General features: G+C 42.1%; 1 protein-coding gene across 1 annotated transcript in view; it reads right to left on the reverse strand.

Annotated features, from left to right (window-relative positions):
• Window positions 1–13,179, reverse strand: part of TSPAN13 (tetraspanin 13) — a 33,163-nt gene extending 19,984 nt beyond the window's left edge. Inside the window, exon 1 of the mRNA XM_012450693.3 lies at window positions 12,907–13,179. Coding sequence (XP_012306116.1) covers window positions 12,907–12,969 — 63 coding nt within the window. The 5' untranslated portion in view covers window positions 12,970–13,179. The remainder of the gene's footprint in view (window positions 1–12,906) is intronic.
• Window positions 13,180–18,707: the final 5,528 nt, after the last annotated feature.

Raw genomic sequence — 18,707 nt, forward strand, 5'->3', positions numbered from 1 at the left:
AGAGGCGAAATTCTAAGTCAGTAGAAAAAGAGTAGAGAAACATCGGGCTTTAATAATAATAAGTAGCCTTGTGACAATTACCTTCTCGTTTGGAAAACTGATATTATTAGTCCTACCTCAAACCATAAACTCTACATATTAAAAAGCACAACTAAAAAGTATAGAAAATATTTTAATGACTTCGTGGGTAAGGAAAAATTTCTTTGAAACAAGTTTCAAAAAGTGCACATGTAACACTGGCATGGCATGTGTACTATGTTTAAGAATGTATTTTAACGGCTTTACATTTATTAACTAATTTAATCTTCACAAAAATCCTAAGAGGTAGGTAGTGCTACTGCCTCCATTTTCCAGATGGGAAACGTTGTGCACAAAGTGAGATGTTAAGTAACTGGTCCAAGGTTAGATAGCAAGGAAGGAATATAGCTGGGATATGAACCCAGGCTACCTGGCTGTAGATCTGTGTTTTTACCTACTGTACCATCCTACCTGTTACAAATATCAACTTCTGTACTGTACAGTGAAAAATACTAGACAAATGTGGGAGAAGCCTAGGACTAGAAGAATATATTTCTAGCACACATGTATATTACAAAATGCCTACAAGTGAACAAAGCAAACTGAAAAGTGGTCAAAGGCAGTAAGAGGCAATTCACGGAAGAAGAATTTGAAAGGCCAACCAACACATGAAAAATGTTAAATTTCATCAAAAATCAGGAAAACAAAAATGTAAACAAGGAGAGACTATCTCATATGCGCTAGATTGGCAAAATCTAAGCTTGATGACCTCAAGAATGTAAAGAACCTAGAACTCATGTACAAGTAGAAATTTAAATTGTTGTAGCCACGTTGTATAACAAATTAACAAATTGCCGGTATCCCTTACTACCCCGGCAGTTCTGTTTCTAGGTTAATCCCCAAGAGAACACCTATGCCCCCAACCAGACATACACCAGGATTCTGCTACAGTGTTGTTTGTTACAGCAAAAAACTGAAAACATTTTCAAACATCATGACTAGGGAATTCTCAGACTCTGGGGTGATCACACAATAAAATACAAATGATTTTTATCTATTCCTATTAAACTGACAAATTTCAAAAATATAAAGGAAATCAGACAAGTTGCATAAATACAGATAAAACATACTATTTACATAAATTTTCAAGCACAAAAAACAATACTATACGTTATTTGTGGATGATTAATATATGCGATATATGACATCATCATCAACATTTATGGAAGTGACAGATGTCGATTTCAGGACACAGAGCACTTCTGAGAGGGTAAAATGGGAAAGGGACTGGAGAGTGGGTCTTCAGCTACAGTGTAACATTTAACTTCTTAAAAGAGAGACTAGCTGTGTTCAGTGGTGAGTGCCTGTGGTCTCAACAGTAGCTGGGACTCTGGAGGCAGATCACTTGAGCCCAGGAGTTTAAGGCTGTAGTCCACTGAGACTGCACCTGGGAACAGCCACTGCACTCCAGCCTGGGCAACACAGAGAACCTTCATCTCAAAAGAGAGAGACAAAAAACACTGGTATATGTGAAATATATAAAGCTATTGAGTTCACAGGGGTCTACCAGATTATTTCCTGTGCATATAAAATTTCCTAATTAAAACTAGCCTTGAAAAATGTAATAAGCCTCTTCTTACTAAGTCACCAATTCTAAGTTCTTCTGCTTTGCTTTCCTCCCTAAATTGGTCCAACTTTCCTCATCCAGCCTTAGCTCCCACTGTCTCCCAAACCCAGCTACTTAAATGTAGACAGTCTCACTTGTCTCTCAAATATTTCACATCAATTCCCATCTGTGCATATTCAAATGCAGTCCACATTCCCTCCTATAATTTGTTCCTATTTAGGAGAGAGGAGGCTTAGGAATGAAGGTGGTATACAACTGAAGGCAACAGGCAGCAAGTTGCTGATTCTCCACGTGTTTATAACAGAAGGCGATGCTCTAGGTCCATCACACTCAGATGGTCTCAAGTGTGAACCAAGACACTGCCCTACCCCGTTTTCAAGCCCAACTCCTAGGTGCACATATGCACACACACATGCACACGCAAATACACATTCTTATTTATACGGGCCATTCCCAAAGGTGAAAGAAAACATAGATTCAGTGGTCCAATCCAAAACAAATTTTGCACTTATTACAACAGTGAAACTGTACATCATAAACTTGCTTGTGCTAATCAACTTTCTAATAAACACCCAAAAATATGCTGGATTTTTTAATTTAAAAAGGCCAAATCAATGTGTTTTCTTGTGTATAACTGGTGTTTCTAACACATTTTTTAAAAATCCCCCATGTATCCAAGTTAGCTTTTTAAATTAGAAATAACACCTAAAGGTTTATAATATGCCTCTAATAAGGTCTGATTATCAGTGTATCTCTAAGTTTACTAAAAAGGAGCCTTTTAAAGATAATAAAACAATTTATTTCTCAGTAGTGATAATTACATGATATGGTTGGTTTGTAATTTTGAAGAGAATGAGATTATATGAGGTCTTCCAAACTAGTGATCTAAAAATTATTAATTTAAATACTTAAGTCTAACTGCATAATTAAAAAGCCTAGGTTTGTCACTAGAACTTGGTAGACAAAGGAACTCCAAAGAATCTTTTGTTCTATTATAATAACAGTTTTCCTATGAAATCAATTGTAATAGCAAGTAAATGTAGGCCTATGTCAAATAGTTTCCTTCCCTTGGGAGACAGAATGCTGATAAAACAGGAATTATGCATCTGTTAATTCACTGTTCTTATACGCAGGAAGCATCAACCTTTCCTGTTTTCTCTTTAAAACAAAGAAAGGTGAATCGTATAAAACCAGTTTTAAGAAGAGAATTAAAGGAGCTATAATGGAAAAGGTACACCAAGGCAAGACATAAAACTGTCATAAAAAGTGTCCAAAACTGGCATTGCTTCCCCAGGTCAACCCCAAGAGAAAGCGGCAAGGGCAAAACTGCAAGTGCACGCGTGAGTAGAGTCTAATGAAGGTGAACAAACAGGAAAGCGCTACTGCAAGGAACACAGAAATTCTCAGCCAGGCCAGGGGCAGGGTCTCATGCCTGTAATCCCAGCACTTTGGAAGCCAGGGAAGGGGGACTGCTTGAGCCCAGGTAGTTCAAAACCAGCCTGGACAACATGGCGAGACCTTGTCTCTACCAAAAGATCAAAACATTAGCCAGGTGTGGTAGCAACCAAGTGTGGTCCCAGCTACTTGGGAGCCCGACTAGGATAGCTTCAGCCCAGGAGGTCGAGGTTGCAGGGAGTTGTGTTCATGCCCCTGCACTCCAACCTGCAAGGCAACAGAGTGAGACCTTGTCTCAAAAAGAAAGAAATTCTTAGCCAGGGCTCACAGCACAAACACAGACCACCACAGCACAGGTAGAACACGGTGGTTCACACCTGTAATCCCAGCACTTTGGGAGGCTGAGGCAGAATCACTTGAGCCCAGGGGTTTGGAGACCAGCCTGAGCACATAGCAAGACCTTGTCCCCAGTCAAAAAAAAAAAAAAAAAAAAAAAAAACAGAGACAGAGACAGAAAGAGAACACCACGGGACAAAAGTAGCTGGCCTTTACCACTGAGCAGGTCTGTGGTTGCCTGCGACTGGGAGTGGGGGTTTAGGGATGGGAAAGAGGGATTTCAAAGAAGGATGAGGAGACTTTCAGGGGTCTCGAATGTGTCATGAGTTCATAGATATATACATATGTCAAAACTTACCAAATGCTACACTTTACTTATTCACCTTACTGTGTCAATAATATTTCAGTAAATCTGTTTCCCCACAAAAGACAAAGCTTTACAAAAAAAGATATTTTAGAGCATCTTCCACCTGGCATGGCACACCATTCATGGTAGCTAGAGTTTTGTATGTAATTTGGTGGCATAGCAAGGACAGTTGGGCAGGAAGGTAGATGGAGACTGGGCCCATGACAACATACTTCAATTGTGCATATGCCCAGGGTTACCTACGTCTTGACTTGTTTCTCCAAGACAGAATAAACCTTATCATTTTAAGCCGTGATAACAGGGTTTCTATGACTTTGGGCTGAACTCTATTCCTAATATTGTGGTCTTTGTTTTATAGCCAATCAGATCAGGTCATTCCTAGGCTGGCTGTCCTTTGTTTCTGATCTCGAGATAAAGTCCAAACTCCAAAGCTGACAAATCCCAAGACGTGAAAGGCCTGGATTATCGCCGGAGGTCATTCGGTAACCACCATTCCTCCTCCCAGCCATACTTGGAATTCTTCTGATGGGCCTTCTACACTTTTGAGTGCCAGATAATCAAGGCCCATGGTATCTTATATTCCTAGCACCTGGCTAAGAGTCTGCAACAGAAGAGGTGCTCAAAACATACGGCTGAATGAAAGAGCATGTCAGATTGCTCATTATCCTTTGAGGATAAGGAAATGCTTATTCTCCAATCTATATAATATTTGGAGGGGAAAAAAGTCAGCCTAATGATGTTCCATATTATTCTCTGTCTACATAACCTTCAATCTTTCATCAAATACCCACCACATTTCAAGAACAAGATGAAAAGACACGCTTTAATATTGTTCAAACAACTATCTTGTTTTTGAGTATCAAAATTCTTACAAGGTAAGTGAATTGCTTTGAGGATGAAAGAATTTAAAACCTTTGAAAAAGCCAGATTAGATGTTGTAAATTATTCAACACTGTTTTGTTAGCACTAAAGCAAGAGAGAAGTTATGATGGTAGTGGAAGGCAAGCAATTTTAAAACAGTAAGAAGATACTGAAGGACTATACCAACAAAATGTAATACGGCCTCCACAGACATGTAAAGAAAACAAAGGTAACAGCCAGGTTCCGTGGCTCACATCTGTAACCTGAGTACTTTGGGAAGCCAATGCAGAAGGATTGCTTGAGGCCAGGAGTTTGAGACCAGCCTGGGCAACATAGCAAGACCCCTGTCTCTACAAAAAAAAAAAAATTATTTAACTGGGTAGGGTGGAGTATGCTTGTAGTTCTAGCTACTCAGAAGGAGAAAAGGTGGGAGGATCGCTTGAGCCCAGGGGTTCAAGGCTGCAGTGAGCTATCATCACATACTGCACTCCAGCCTTGGTGACAGAATGAGAACCTGCCCCTAAAAAAAGAAAACGAAGCCCCAGACTATCTTCCTCAATAAGCTTCAACACTCATAATGAGGAATTACACACTGACTCTCTTCTGATCTTCTTTTTAATGTGGAAAGAGTGCTGAAGAGCAATTCGGAAAAGATCAAGCATGTGTTTCCATGATGCCAAACATCTGGATGAAAATGGGGAAAGTCTATAAATAATCTAGATTTTGCTAAATAGCCAGACACTGAGTGTTGAAGCCAAAACCTCAGTTCTTTGATTGCTTTATGATCCTTCTTCAAATGACACAGAAAGCCTAAAGTGCCCTTGGAAATAGTTTTCTTCATTATGGTTCTCTATGATGCTATTGCTTTTATGCTTACTGAGCACAAATACAAAGTATATGGAAATTACAGAAAGGTGACTGAAAGTAAGGGACTTCAACTCGTCATTTTCCAAGGTGACTTGTTTGAGGTGACATCCACAGCTACCCACAAAGTTCCAACCCCACCCTACCCCTTCCTTCTTTGGAGCATTTCAGGGAGAGAAGAAATGAAGTTTGGGCAGAAGAACCCTGTACTGATGCCTGCGTTCAATTAACTAAATGCCAACCACATGCCAGGGCTGTGCCGGGCATGCAGGAAAGCCAGAATGACTGTGAAATGGCCCTTATTGTTGAGAGGATTATAAGAAAAATTAATGCGTAGGTGCTCTTTTCAATGACTTCTTCTCTGACGGATTCAAGAATCAAGTCTTGGTCCCCATCTCCTTGAAATGGTTTGCACTTGACTTCTGAGACACCAGCCTCTCTGCAGTTGTCCTCCTAGCTGACTGGCCATTCCTTTTCAGGCTCCCTTGCTGAATGTTCCTCATCTCCAGCATCTTTTTTTTTTTTTTTTTTTTTTTTGAGACGGAGTCTTGCTCTGTCACCCAGGCTGGAGTGCAATCTCAGCTCACTGCAACCTCCCCCTCTCAGGTTCAAGCAATTCTCTGCCTCAGCCTCCCAAGTAGCTGGGATTACAGGCACACACCAGCACGCCCAGCTAATTTTTGTATTTTTAGTAGAGACGGGCTTTCACCATCTTGGCCAGGCTGGTCTTGTACTCCTGACCTCATGATCCACCCCACTGGCATCCCAAAGTGCTGGGATTACAGGTGTGAGCCACCGTGCTCGGCCACATCTCTTAATGTATGAACGGCACTGCTTTAATCCGTGGACCATTGCCCATCTCTATCTACCTTCACTAACTTTTTGATTTCATCCAATTTCAACTCTTTAATTGGCTCCCTGAATTTAAATCTCCAGAAAGTCCTCTCCCCTGAATGACAGTGTTGTTACTACAAGTGCTGCCAGTCATTTCCACTTGGGTTTCTTTGGCATCACATCTAATACTGAATCCTCTAATTCACCCCAAAGCCTGCTCCACCTACCGTCTTCTCCATCCTAGCTAATGGCAAACCTATCCTGCCAGTTCCTTGAGCCACAAATCACGAGTAATTTGTGACTTGTCTCTTTCAGTAAATCAGGTCGCCCTACCTCCAAAACAGTCTCAGAATCTATTTCGCTTAATTCTATTGCCACCGTACTAATCCAAGCCTCCATCATCTCATGTGTAAATTACAGCAACAGCCTTATAACTAGTCTCAATGCTCCCACCTATGCCAGCTATAACCTATTCTTAACTCGAGAGCCATATAACTTTCAAGATAAAAATCAGACTAAGCCAGCCCTCAGGCCTAAACACACCAATGGCTCCCCATTTCACTTGGTATAAAAGCTCATATCCTTATAGTGTTTTCCTGTGTCGCATCCATAACTTCTCTGACCTCTTTTCCTACATTGTACTGCTTGCTTGCTCGGTCCCACTCATATCTGACTCCTCTGTCCCTTGCATAAACCAGCAATACTCCTCCAGGCCAGGCACAGGTGCTCACACCTGTAATCCCAGCACTTTGGGAGGCCAAGGTGAGAGGATTGCTTGAGGCCAGGAGTTCAAGGCTAGCCCAGACAACATAGTAATACCCTATCTCTACAAAATATTTTTTAAAATTAGCCAGGCATGGTGGCACATGCCTGTAGTCCCAGCTACTCACTAGGCAGATGTGGGATCACACGAGCCCAGGAGACAGCTCTCCGGCAGTGAGCTGAGATCATGCCATTGCACTTGGGCCTGAGTGACAGAGCAATACCATATCTCAGAAAAAAAAAAAAGCAGAAATACTCTTCCATCAGAGTATTTTCAAAGATCATTCCCTCTACCTGAAACATTCTGCCTAGATAAGTGTTCTTCATCTCCTTTAAGCCTTTTGATATAGTTTGGATATGTGTCTACCCCAAATCTCACGTTGAAATGTAATCCCCAATGTTGAAGGCAGGGCCTGGTGGGAGGTGATTCACAGGGATGGATCCCGTATGAATGGTTTGAAACCACCCCCTCAGTGATAAGTGAGCTCTCCCTCTACGTTCACGTGAGATCTGGTTGTTTAAAAGTGTTTGTCACCTCCACTCTCACTCTCCCCATGTGACACAGGGGCTTCCTTTCCCCTTCCGCCATGATTGTAAGTATCCTGGGGCCCTCACCAGAAAATGCCAGCACTGTGCTTCCTGTACAGCCTGCAGAACGATAAGTCAATTAATTAAATCTCTTTTCTTTATCCAGTCTCAAGTATTTCTTTATAGCAATACAAGAATAGTCTAACACCGTTCTTACACTGATGTCTTTCCGTGCAGGCCAAGTGTGACCACCCTATATGAAGCTGTGTACCCACCCTCCCACACCCGGTCCACTGCCCCACCTATCTTTATTCCTTTCACTCTGCTTTATTTTTCTCCAAAGCACTTGTTTACCATCTAATATGATATATAACTTACTTATTTATCATCTGTCCGTCCCCATAAATGTAAACTCCACCAAGGCAAGCCATTGGGGTTTGTTTTGTTCACTGCTATTGATGCTCAATTAATATTTATGATTAGGATAAAGAACAGAAAGAAAATAACTTGGGCACATCTTATAATATACTTACATTAGACTCATAAATAACCCTAACTAGTTATAATTATAATACAATTTTACAGGAAGTAGATTTGTTCATGAGAAAGGGTAGAAGAAGCCCATAGACATGTTTGAAACATTGGCCAAGGATGAAAAAAAAAGAGTCTACAGTGGATGAATAAAAGTAATTCCTACTTAGTATTACTACTTTTTAATCTAATGCTAACTTTCATGCTTTAAAATATTTAGCTGTGCTTCTGGATTTAATCTTGATCACTACAGACGAAAAGAAATAAAACATTGTTTTACACAAGTTTTCTTTATGCAAGTTTTACCTGTGAAGAATAGCTGAAAAGGAGAAGCCAAGTCTATAAATTTAGCGTAATTCAACTTCTTCCACCTGAAGCTGTAACAACTTAATTTCATTTCTCTCATACATCTAAAGCATTTATACACTACTTCATTTTATCCTCACACAACTTCATGAGGGGAAGATTGAAAAATATCCTCACCAATTTATACATGAAGAAACTGAAACTAAACGAAGTAAGCTGTTTGTCCAGTAATAGAGTTGGAAAAGTCCCATTCTCTTCATAAATCCAGTGAACTTTCTTCCCATAATTTTGATAAGAAACAGAATTTTCTTCCCATAAATGGTCCTTTTGTTTTATCTAACAGATATGGCACACTTCACTACAAAATACATGCCGGGTATGGGGCCTCACACCTGTAATCCCAGCACTTTGGGAAGCCAAGGCAGGTGGATCACCTGAGGTCAGGAGTTTGAGACCAGCCTAGCCAACACAGTGAAACCTCGTCTCTACTAAAAATACAAAACATAAGCTGGGCATGGTAGCAGGCACCTGTCATCTCAGATACTCAGGAGGCTGAGGCAGGAGAATCACTTGAACCCGGGAAGCAGAGGTTGCAGTGAGCAGAGATCGTGCCATTGCACTCCAGCTTGGGCAACAAGAGCTAAACTCCATTTCAAAAAAAAATTAAAATAAAATCCAAAATAAAAACTGCATCCCAATGTCAGAGATGTTAAAAATATAAATTAATGTGTCTTAGAATTAATGTAATCCTGTATAATTTTTATGCTGTATGAGAATATTTCTCAAAACAACCAAAAACATGAGGAAAAAGAATAACAAAAAAGAGAAACAAACATGGAAAGATGGTAGAAGAATGAACACAAAAAGAAGGAAACAAAACTGCAGCTTCTGAAATTTCCCTCCTGGGGATTTTCAAACGGGCAGGGCAACTCTTAAAAGTGCCAGTAAATATATGTTTGGTCGTATTTTTCAGTTTGGTTCTATTTAACAAAGTCAGCTACCTTTTTTTGGTTTGTTTCTTTGTTAATAGAGCTTTCTTCTCTGGTTAAGAAGTAGCAGGAGACATATTACAAAGCTTCAAAATATTACATGTTTTAATACAAAATTTCATATTTCCTAAAATTTCCCACAAATCACTAAACATAATTTCCAAAAGTGTTTTCCACTATTTGTCAAAATCTTTTCAGCCTACAATATTCTTATAAATTATTAAAAATAAGTCATTTCCCAAATAGTTTTCATGTTTATGTATATCCTAAATGGGATCAAAAAGACCCATACACTATTTCTACATTTCCTTGATTCAGTCATACCTCCGTTATTCCCCCAATCTCTCTAACCCACAAATATTTCCCACAGTCCTAAATTTTATGGTGCCTGAGTCAGTACCTTCCTTTTAAGTCATTTAGTTTTCCCACTCCGTGTCTTTCATTGAGACCCCGTCTTCGCAAGGTAATTGCCTTTATAGGTATTTGTTATTTCCCACGGTTCTCAACAGAGTGCACACAGAAGGCAAATGTTTATTGACGGAATACAATTCCTGAAATCATATGCAGAAAAGGTAGTAAGTAAAAATGAGGCTTTGTAAAAGCATATTGATGTTTAAGCCCTGTTTAGTTTGCTGCTGTGTTACCAAACTAAGAATACGGCCTGGCACACAGTAGGCACTCAAATAATTGTTGAATAAAGAAACTAAAAGTTTCTTTAAATGCAGGAAGTTCTGAGGCAAGTCATTCTCTTAGAATACCACGAAGGTGAATTCAGGACTACAGCTTCCCCCTTTCCTTCTATATTTACAAATTGTTAACACATATTACACTGATTTAAGCTTGTCCAGTACTAGGGATCCTAGTAACTAAAATAAGCCATAAACAACCAGAAAAATCAATTGTTAACATTCTGCCTAGTGATCAAATTTCCTTGTTTGGGACTTGCAACTTGTTTTTAGTGACACGCTTTCTGAGCTGATCATGAATGTGACAGGAATCTCAGGCTCATTAGCAAGCCACCAGAGCATGCAGACACTTCAGATGATAGAGTCCTATGTTCCTCAGGAAAACGCTTCAGCACAGCAGTGATGACGCTTCAGGCAGCCATGGCCTTTACACCTGCCATTCCCATATGCAATCCTGGTTTAACCAACACTTTTAGAAATGATCTCAAATGGAATCCTGTAGCGTTGAGCAATTTTAGAGGCAGTGACCAGGGTGGGATTAGAAACTACAAAGAATCCTTCTATTCATGACTTATAGAAAATGTCTCCCAAGCCCTCATGCTCAATCCCATCCCCAATCGCCTCACACTTTTTCATCTTAAAATGTTGAGAAACAGATCAGGGAGAAATAGAAGCTAAATAATGGCCCTGGCACATTTTCAGCATCTAAGACTTGATCCAACTTTTACCTGTCACTTGCCTCCACTTTAAACTGCTACATTTATTTAAGCCTAATTACAATGTAAAAGAAGTAGACACTAATTCACTTCAAAAAATGTCCCTTTGTGTAAAAAGTCTATGATTTAAAAGAGCTAGCCATTTTTATTGTCTCGTGAATTTCAATTCATTGAGTTTTACTGCACAGCTATTAAAATAAATAGAATATACACTTTGAAGTTCAATAATTTAGAAAAGATATTAAATAGTCTTAATATGTCCCTTTATAATACCTTTCTTTTGCCTCACTTTCCTGATATACTCTAAATACAACTAAAAACGGTATGTCTAGAAAGCAATGGAACTTCATTTTAAAATAAGTTGCCTTTTAAAAAAAATTATACATTAATTTATACAGACCCTCACTCAAGTAAGTATGCAAAGCAGACATTCCACTCTGTGTAAGCAGACACCGTAAGATTAAGTGTCTGACAAACAGATGACTAAATCATTGGCAGAAAAAAAAAAACACAGAACTCGGGGCACAAAACTAGGAATTTAAAGTTCTAAGCAAGCCATTCACACTGATATTTTTAAAAAATGCCTAGAGAACTGGTCAGCACGCACCTAACAGCCAGGGTGATAAGCATGCCTCAGGTTAAGGCAGATTAATTTTCATCTGAAACTTGACATGTATCTTCAAGAAGTGTATCACCAGATGTTCTAAAAACGTTTGCCCCAAAATCTACTATTAATGACCATGTTGACTAGATTCCTATTAACTAGCCATAAAAGCACACTCAATGCCTGTTTCTGTCTTGCCTTCAAAGCTTGCAATCGTGTTCACATATAAAAGAACAGTAATGGTAAAATGACCCAACCTCATTCTTCTGTTGGTGACCACAAGGCAGCCTCTCTATTCCAAGGATGTAATCTAAGCTTGTACAGATGGCCTAGCTCTCTGCTAATGCAGGGGTGCTGCGTTTGTTTTCAGGGTGGGTGCTGCAAAGTGCCAGGTGTATTTATAGAAGGGAGCAAGACTCCGATGGAGGGATGATGACAGAAGAGGAAGTTTCTTCCGCCGGGTAGAGGCAGCCTGTGGAAAGATCTGGATTCCACAGCCTAGGTTCCAATCCTGACTAGTCAGCTACCAGCTATGTAAACTTATTAAAACCTTTTTGGTCTGTTACCTTATGTATAAAATGTACACAATGCCCCATTCCCTCAGAAGGTTGTCAGAATGATGAATGATTGTGTATGCAAAACCTGGGACGTGATAAGCATCCAATAAACGTCGATCTGTCCTGCCCATCCTCCTGTTCACCCAGAATTGCGCCTCAAAAAAATGACAACAATCACCTGCAGCATTAAAACTAACAGGCCCAAGCTGGTTGGCAGGGAAAGAAACGACTTGGGTGGGGACTTGCTTATTTCCTGGAGGACTTGGTTTAAAATGGGAGTTAGGATATTGATCACGGGCAAGACACATAGAAAAAGCACCGCGTACGAGCAAAACTGACAAGAACAAAAACACATCCCTTTGCTGTGAGCACGAAACAAACTTAGGAAGCAGCGGATACCCTGTCAACCTACTCAGCGGCCTCAATTAAAATCACGAGGGCACCTAGAGCTAACCCAGAGGCACACCAGCCATATGCCGCCTCGTCAGTTTCAGGCCACGCCATTCCGCAAAACTGTCCCCAATCCGGACGCCTCTCGCGCCTCCACGCCTGGCCCAGATGCGTCTGGAAGCCAGGAGCGAGCGGCACAGACGGGCTGGAGTGGGAAAGCGCGGAGGTCCAGTTAAACGTTTGAAAAACAAGGCGATGGGTGGGGGGGGGGGGGGTGGAGCAATGAGGCAGAGACGCGGCCAGCGCGCCTGAGAGACGACAGCTTCACAATGAACGAAAGGAATAGGCTGCGACGAGCGCCGGCGCCCGGTCCCCGGCAGGGACGGACGGCGAGGCCGGGGGCGCGCAGAGCGTGGGAAGCCGGGAAGGGGGCGCCGGATGCAACGAGTGAGTCGCCGGCCAGGCAGGAAAGCCCACGAGCGCCCAAGCAGGTGCAAAGCCCCCGAGCGGGCAGGAACGGACCGGGGATACTCACGGTGTAAAGCAGGTTGAGGGCGCACAGGCAGTTCTTGGAACACGCGAAGCCCCCGCAAACCATCTTGGAAACTGTGGCTGGCAGCAGCCGCACGTAAATTCGACCACGGCGGAGCCTCCCGGACAGCCGCTTTGTCCTTGCCTCTGGGGCCTGACCCAGGCAGGGCAGCAGCACGGACGCGGGTGGGGGGCCGGAGCCGGGGGCTGCAGTGCGCGGCGCGCCCGCGGCGGCTCGGACCCGCTCTGGAACCTGCGGCCGCCGCAGCTGAGCCGGAGCCGGAGCCGGAGCCGGAGCCCCGCCCAGCCCCTTCGCCTCGCCCCGCGCGCTGATTGGCCGCTGGCCGGGAACAAAGGTAGAAATATGCAAATAAATGCGCTCCGCCCGCTGGGATCCGGGAGGGGAGGAGCGATCCTGGGGCGAGCGGGAGGGGGCCAAGGCCGTGGGGGAGGAAGCCCCAGGCCAGAGCTGGTGTCGGCGGCCTAGGTGTGGTTTCCCCGGGAGCAGGTGAGGAGGGAGGGCGGGGCTCGGAGGGGATCCACGCTGGCAAGGGGAAATATGACAGCACCTCTGGATTCTTGGCCCTGGCAGATGACGTGGCACCATTTTGAATGAGACTTCAAAACTAAGCACCTACCAGGTCTGGTTTGAAGGAAGGAAGGCAGGAAGTAATGAATGAAAACATGTGAAAGATTTAAGAGAAAGAAATAGAGGGAAATGATAGGGAGAAAATAAGTGAAACAATAAAAAATAAATGAATAAAATTCCTGCTTCTCTCAGAAAGGTATGTGGCCTATAATTGTGACCTGTGACAGGTCAGACTTATCCTACAAAGATTTGCAAAATACTAATAAACATTATGAATACATGCATGCAAAGGAAAATCAAGAGACAGAGAAGGTGGGATGGTTAATGGGTACAAAAAAAGTAGAAAGAATGAATAAGAACACTATTTGATAGCACAATAAGAGGGCTATCATTAATAAGAACTTAATTGAATATTTTAAAATAAAGAATGTAACTAGATTGTTTGTAACTCAAAGAATAAATGTTTCAGTGGATGGATACCCTGTTCTCCATGATGTTCTTACTTCACATTGCATGCTTGTATCAAAACATCTCATGTACCCCATAAATATGTACACCTACTATGTATCAAAAAAAAACTTTTTTTAATTTTTTAAAAGAAAATCAAGAGAGGTTATTTTTGTGTTCCGGTCTTGAATTTCAGTAAACTTACTTTTTCACAAAAATAATTGTGAAAATCTTCAAATAACTCAGACTTCACCTCAATTAATTCATTATCACTTTACTGTTTGTCTACTATAGAAATGCATCTTGTATCCTTAAATATTCACCTGTAAATTGGGATTTTAAAAGTATGTCAAGCACTTTCTGCATAGTGCCTGGCACCGGGTAAGGGTTCAATAAATGTCAGCTAGTATTCACAGATCTAACGTGTTGTAAAGGCCTACTGTGTTCCAGGCACTAAGCTAATGCAATAAAGGTTTAGTTATTTCATAGCAGCTTCTACCAAAGAAAAAGATTTTATAAAGAGATTTGCAAGTTTACAATACTATAGCTAACCTAAAGGTTCATATGGAGTAAATTATGTAATTGCAAATGCTAAATCTGTATGAAATTAAACATTGCAGCTGATTAAAATAATTTGTTTTCTTAGAATTCTCTGCTCCCTCTTCCAGCTTCTCCTTGCCTCCCCTGACCCCAGCATACCAACAAGACCTCATTGATCTGTTAGGTTTTGTATTCCACACTAGATATATTCCAAAAACTAACCTGGAAAAGGATCCTCGAACACAAACAATGCTCTGATGATGCTCAACTTTCCTTGTTAATAGCCAGAGGTTTACTAAAGGCGAGGCACTGGCAGGGAAATCTATTCATTTTCTTCCCATTCCTGGGTGTCACCAGCATTAGTACCACTTCAACTATTATTCAACCAACTATTGCAACTCTCTCTTTGGCTTCTGCATAATACTCTTCGCTGTCTTCCTATAGGCTGAATCACTTTCTTTTCTCAGAGAAGTACCACCTATCAGTCAGGGCCCCAGCAAAAAGGAGATGACTCGTTCAAATAGCATAATTGAGAAAAGTTTAACAAAGGGACTCTTTTCAAAAATGTGGACAAAGTGAAAGGAAACCGGCCAGGTGCGGTGGCTCACACCTGTAATCCCTGCACTTTGGGAGGACGAGGGGAACGGATCACCTGAGGTCAGGAGTGCGAGACCAGACTGGCCAACATGGTGAAACCCAGTCTCTACTAAAAATACAAAAGTTAGCCAGGTGTGGTGGGGGGACATCTGTAATCCCAGCTACTTGGGAGGCTGAGGCAGAAGAATCCCTTGAACCTGGGAGGTGGAGGTTGCAGTGAGCCAAGATTGGGCCACTGCACTCCAGCCTGGGTGACAGAATGAAACTCTGTCTCAAAAAAAAAAAAAAAAAGAAAACCAAGAAAGAATGATGAGGCAGCTCAGAGATACAGAGACAGTGAAAGCAGGAAGTTCTAATTTCCCCTAAGACTAAGGGAGTAATTTAAGGGAGCAGTCACAGTAAACAGGCAAGAGCCGTAGTTGTAGGAGGATTGTCTGATAGGAGATATGGCTTTTGATAGAGGAAACGGAGGAACTACTGAAAATAGCAAAATGAAACAAACGGATACATTGCAGCTTCTCCTGATTAGATATAGAAATTTTCAAAAGACCATTTGCTCCCACCCTAATAAAAACAAGCAGTCTGGACAACAAAGTGAGACCCCATCTCTACTAAAAATTTTAAAAATCAGCTGGGTGTGGTAGTGCCAGCTATCCCAGCTACTCAGGAGCCCAACAGGGGGTTGGGGTGGGGGCGGAGGGGACAGCAGGATTGTTTGAGCCCAGGAGATCATGGCTGCAGTAAGCTATGATGGTGCCACTGCTCTCCAGCCTGGGTGCAGAGCAAGACTGTCTCGAAGTAAGAAAGAGCAAGCTAGCTGAGCTACAAATCATAGTTAAAACAAAACACAAAACAAAACAAAAAACTACCAAAGAACTGAGGGGCTAAAGACATCTAAAGGAACTAAAATCCAGGAAGTGATGAGACATTATTAGAGAGGGGAAGAAACCCACAGTCACCTTCATCTCTTGTAGACTGGCTGTAGAAGGGAGACACTGCCTTTAAGAGGGATCAGAAGAAACTAAATGACCATTGAACTATCTTCTAATGACCCTACCTGGACTCTGTGACAGTTTATAATCCACAGAGTCCCAGCTACAGAATGACTCTGCAGCTATTTGCCAGCTCTAACCCATGGCCCTTCTCTTTAAAAAGGCGATATAAGCTACAAAGGCTGTGGTCAGGCAACAACGGCTGCATTAGTTCATTTTCACGCCGCTGATAAAGACATACCTGAAACTGAAAAGAAAAAGGTTTAATTTGACTTTAGTTCCACATGGCTGGGGAGGCCTCAGAATCATGGCGGGAGGCAAAAGGCACTTCTTACATGGTGGTGGCAAGAGAAAAATGAGGAAGAAGCAAAAGCAGAAACCCCTGATGAACCCATCAGATATTATGAGACTTATTCACTATCATGAGAATAGCATGGTAAAGACGACTCCCATGATTCAATTACCTACCCCTGGGTCCCTCCCACAATATCTGGGAATTCTGGAAGATACAGTTCAAGTTTAGATTTGGTGGTGACAAGCCAAACCATATCAAGTGCTAATAGCAAGTCTTCATCTACAACTATTTCAAGGTGCATAGGCTTTCCCCAAATGCAAGATAGTGGCTAAAAGCTGGAGTAAAGTGAGAAAAAATGAGAAAATTTCCAACAAATCAATCTGGTTCTTCAACTCCAGGGCTAATGGAGCAGGAGAAAATAAATTTTTCTTTTTTCTTTTTTTTGAGATGGTGTTTCAGTCTGTAACCCAGGCTGGAGTTTAGTGGTGTGATCCTGGCTCACTGCAACCTCCGCCTCCAGAGTCCCAGTTCAAGCAATTCTCCTGCCTCAGCCTCCTGAGTAGCTGGGATTACAGCCACTCACCACCATGCCCAGCTAATTTTTGGTTTTTTTTTAGTAGAGACAGGGTTTCACCATGTTGGTCAGGCTGGTCTTGAACTCCTGACCTCATGACTCACCCGCCCCATCCTCCCAAAGTGCTGGGATTACAGATGTGAGCCACCGCCCCCAGCCTAATTTTCGTATTTTTAGTAGAGATGGGGTTTCTCCATGTTGGTCAGGCTGGGAAAATTCTTTCTGTGGTATACTGCAAGAGCCCTCCAAAGGCTGGGACAGAACCACAGGATAGCAAGAGAGCTCACAAGGTACAGAAAGCCAAGGATGTGAGTGGAGAGCAAAGAATATTCCCCAGCAAACAGAAGTGTAACAGGTTGTAAAGCACAGAGATCTCCCAAGGCTCAGATTGCTGGTGGCTAGGTTACTAAGCACAAAGAAATCTGTACACAGACCTCCTTTCTGTAAAAGGAAAGTCTTGATCATGCCTTCAAGAATATTTGAAGCCAATAATGAACTGAATCTATTAAACCTGTAACCAACCCTGATCCAGCTTAACTGCAGTTTAGACGGACTTGGGCACCCACATCAACAGCCTGACCGAGTAAGGGATGTGCCATTTTGTGGAGGTAAATATTATTTACTTCAGGCTCTATTTTTGTTCAAGTTTGCAAGGCCACATTTTGGAAGAGCATATGTGATGAGACACACTGTGGTGTCTTTAGAAAATAAAATCTGCCCTAGGCAAAGGCCTTATTTCATATTAGGCCTCCGTATTGCCCTTTTGATGAAAAACTGCCTTTTTTAAGTGAAAAAAAGAATGGGACACTTTACTGCAGTTTTTCTTACAGAGGTATATTGGAGACTAAGCTATAGGTCTCCAGATTATGCATTTTGCTGAGTGGGAGGAGAGGTTTTATTTTATTTTAATAGAGTTTCACTCTTGTTGCCCAGGCTGGAGTGCAATGGCATGATCTTGGCTCACTGCAACCTCTGCCTCCTCCGTTGAAGCAATTCTCCTGCCTCAGCCTCCCTAGTAGCTGGGATTGCAAGTGTGCACCACCACACCCTGTTAATTTTTAGTATTTTTAGTAGAAGCAGGGTTTCACCATGTTGGCCAGGCTGGTCTCTAACTCCTGACCTCAGGTGATCTACCTGCCTCGGACTCCCAAAGTGCTAGGATTACAGGTGTGAGCCACCGTGCCTGGCCAAGGTTTTATTTTTATACAATACATTTGCCTTTGTCCACAAAATCAATAGAATGGATAATTGAATTTATTTTTTTTTAAACTGGGTCTTCTAAACTTTTAATTTAAGATCTTTAAGATGTAGAGTGCCCCTCCAATGATTAGAAGAGATACAAGAAGGAAATAAAGATTTTGTTACTTACTGGGTACCTGGCAGGCCTGGGGACCACACACAGAAATATCAGGGAGTGTGGGCAGGGACAGAGAGCCGGGCCTGTGGGCCAGTGCCCTTATTGGGTTCAGTGGTTTCCCATTGGGAGGTGTAATTGGTGAGTTCATAACAAGCAGGCACAACTTCCAGAAGGTCACACAGTGACTGACAGGCAGTCACTGTGGCATGTCTGCACAGTCCATGTGGGGTGTGAGGATCAGCAGGCCAGTCAGGCAGGCTGCATCTATTAATAACCATCCCACTGGGAGGTGGTCCCCAGGAGGAAGTTGTATAAGGCAGATGTCTGGATTGGCCACATTGAGAAACCGGGAAGGTATAGAACTGGAAATTGTGTCAAGGGTGAATGAGCCCTGCTTCTGATATGAGTCCAACT

This window comes from Aotus nancymaae, unplaced genomic scaffold (assembly GCF_030222135.1).
Source record: "Aotus nancymaae isolate 86718 unplaced genomic scaffold, 86718_ANA_hifiasm-v0.15.2.pri h1tg000025l, whole genome shotgun sequence".
Lineage (NCBI taxonomy): Eukaryota > Metazoa > Chordata > Mammalia > Primates > Aotidae > Aotus > Aotus nancymaae.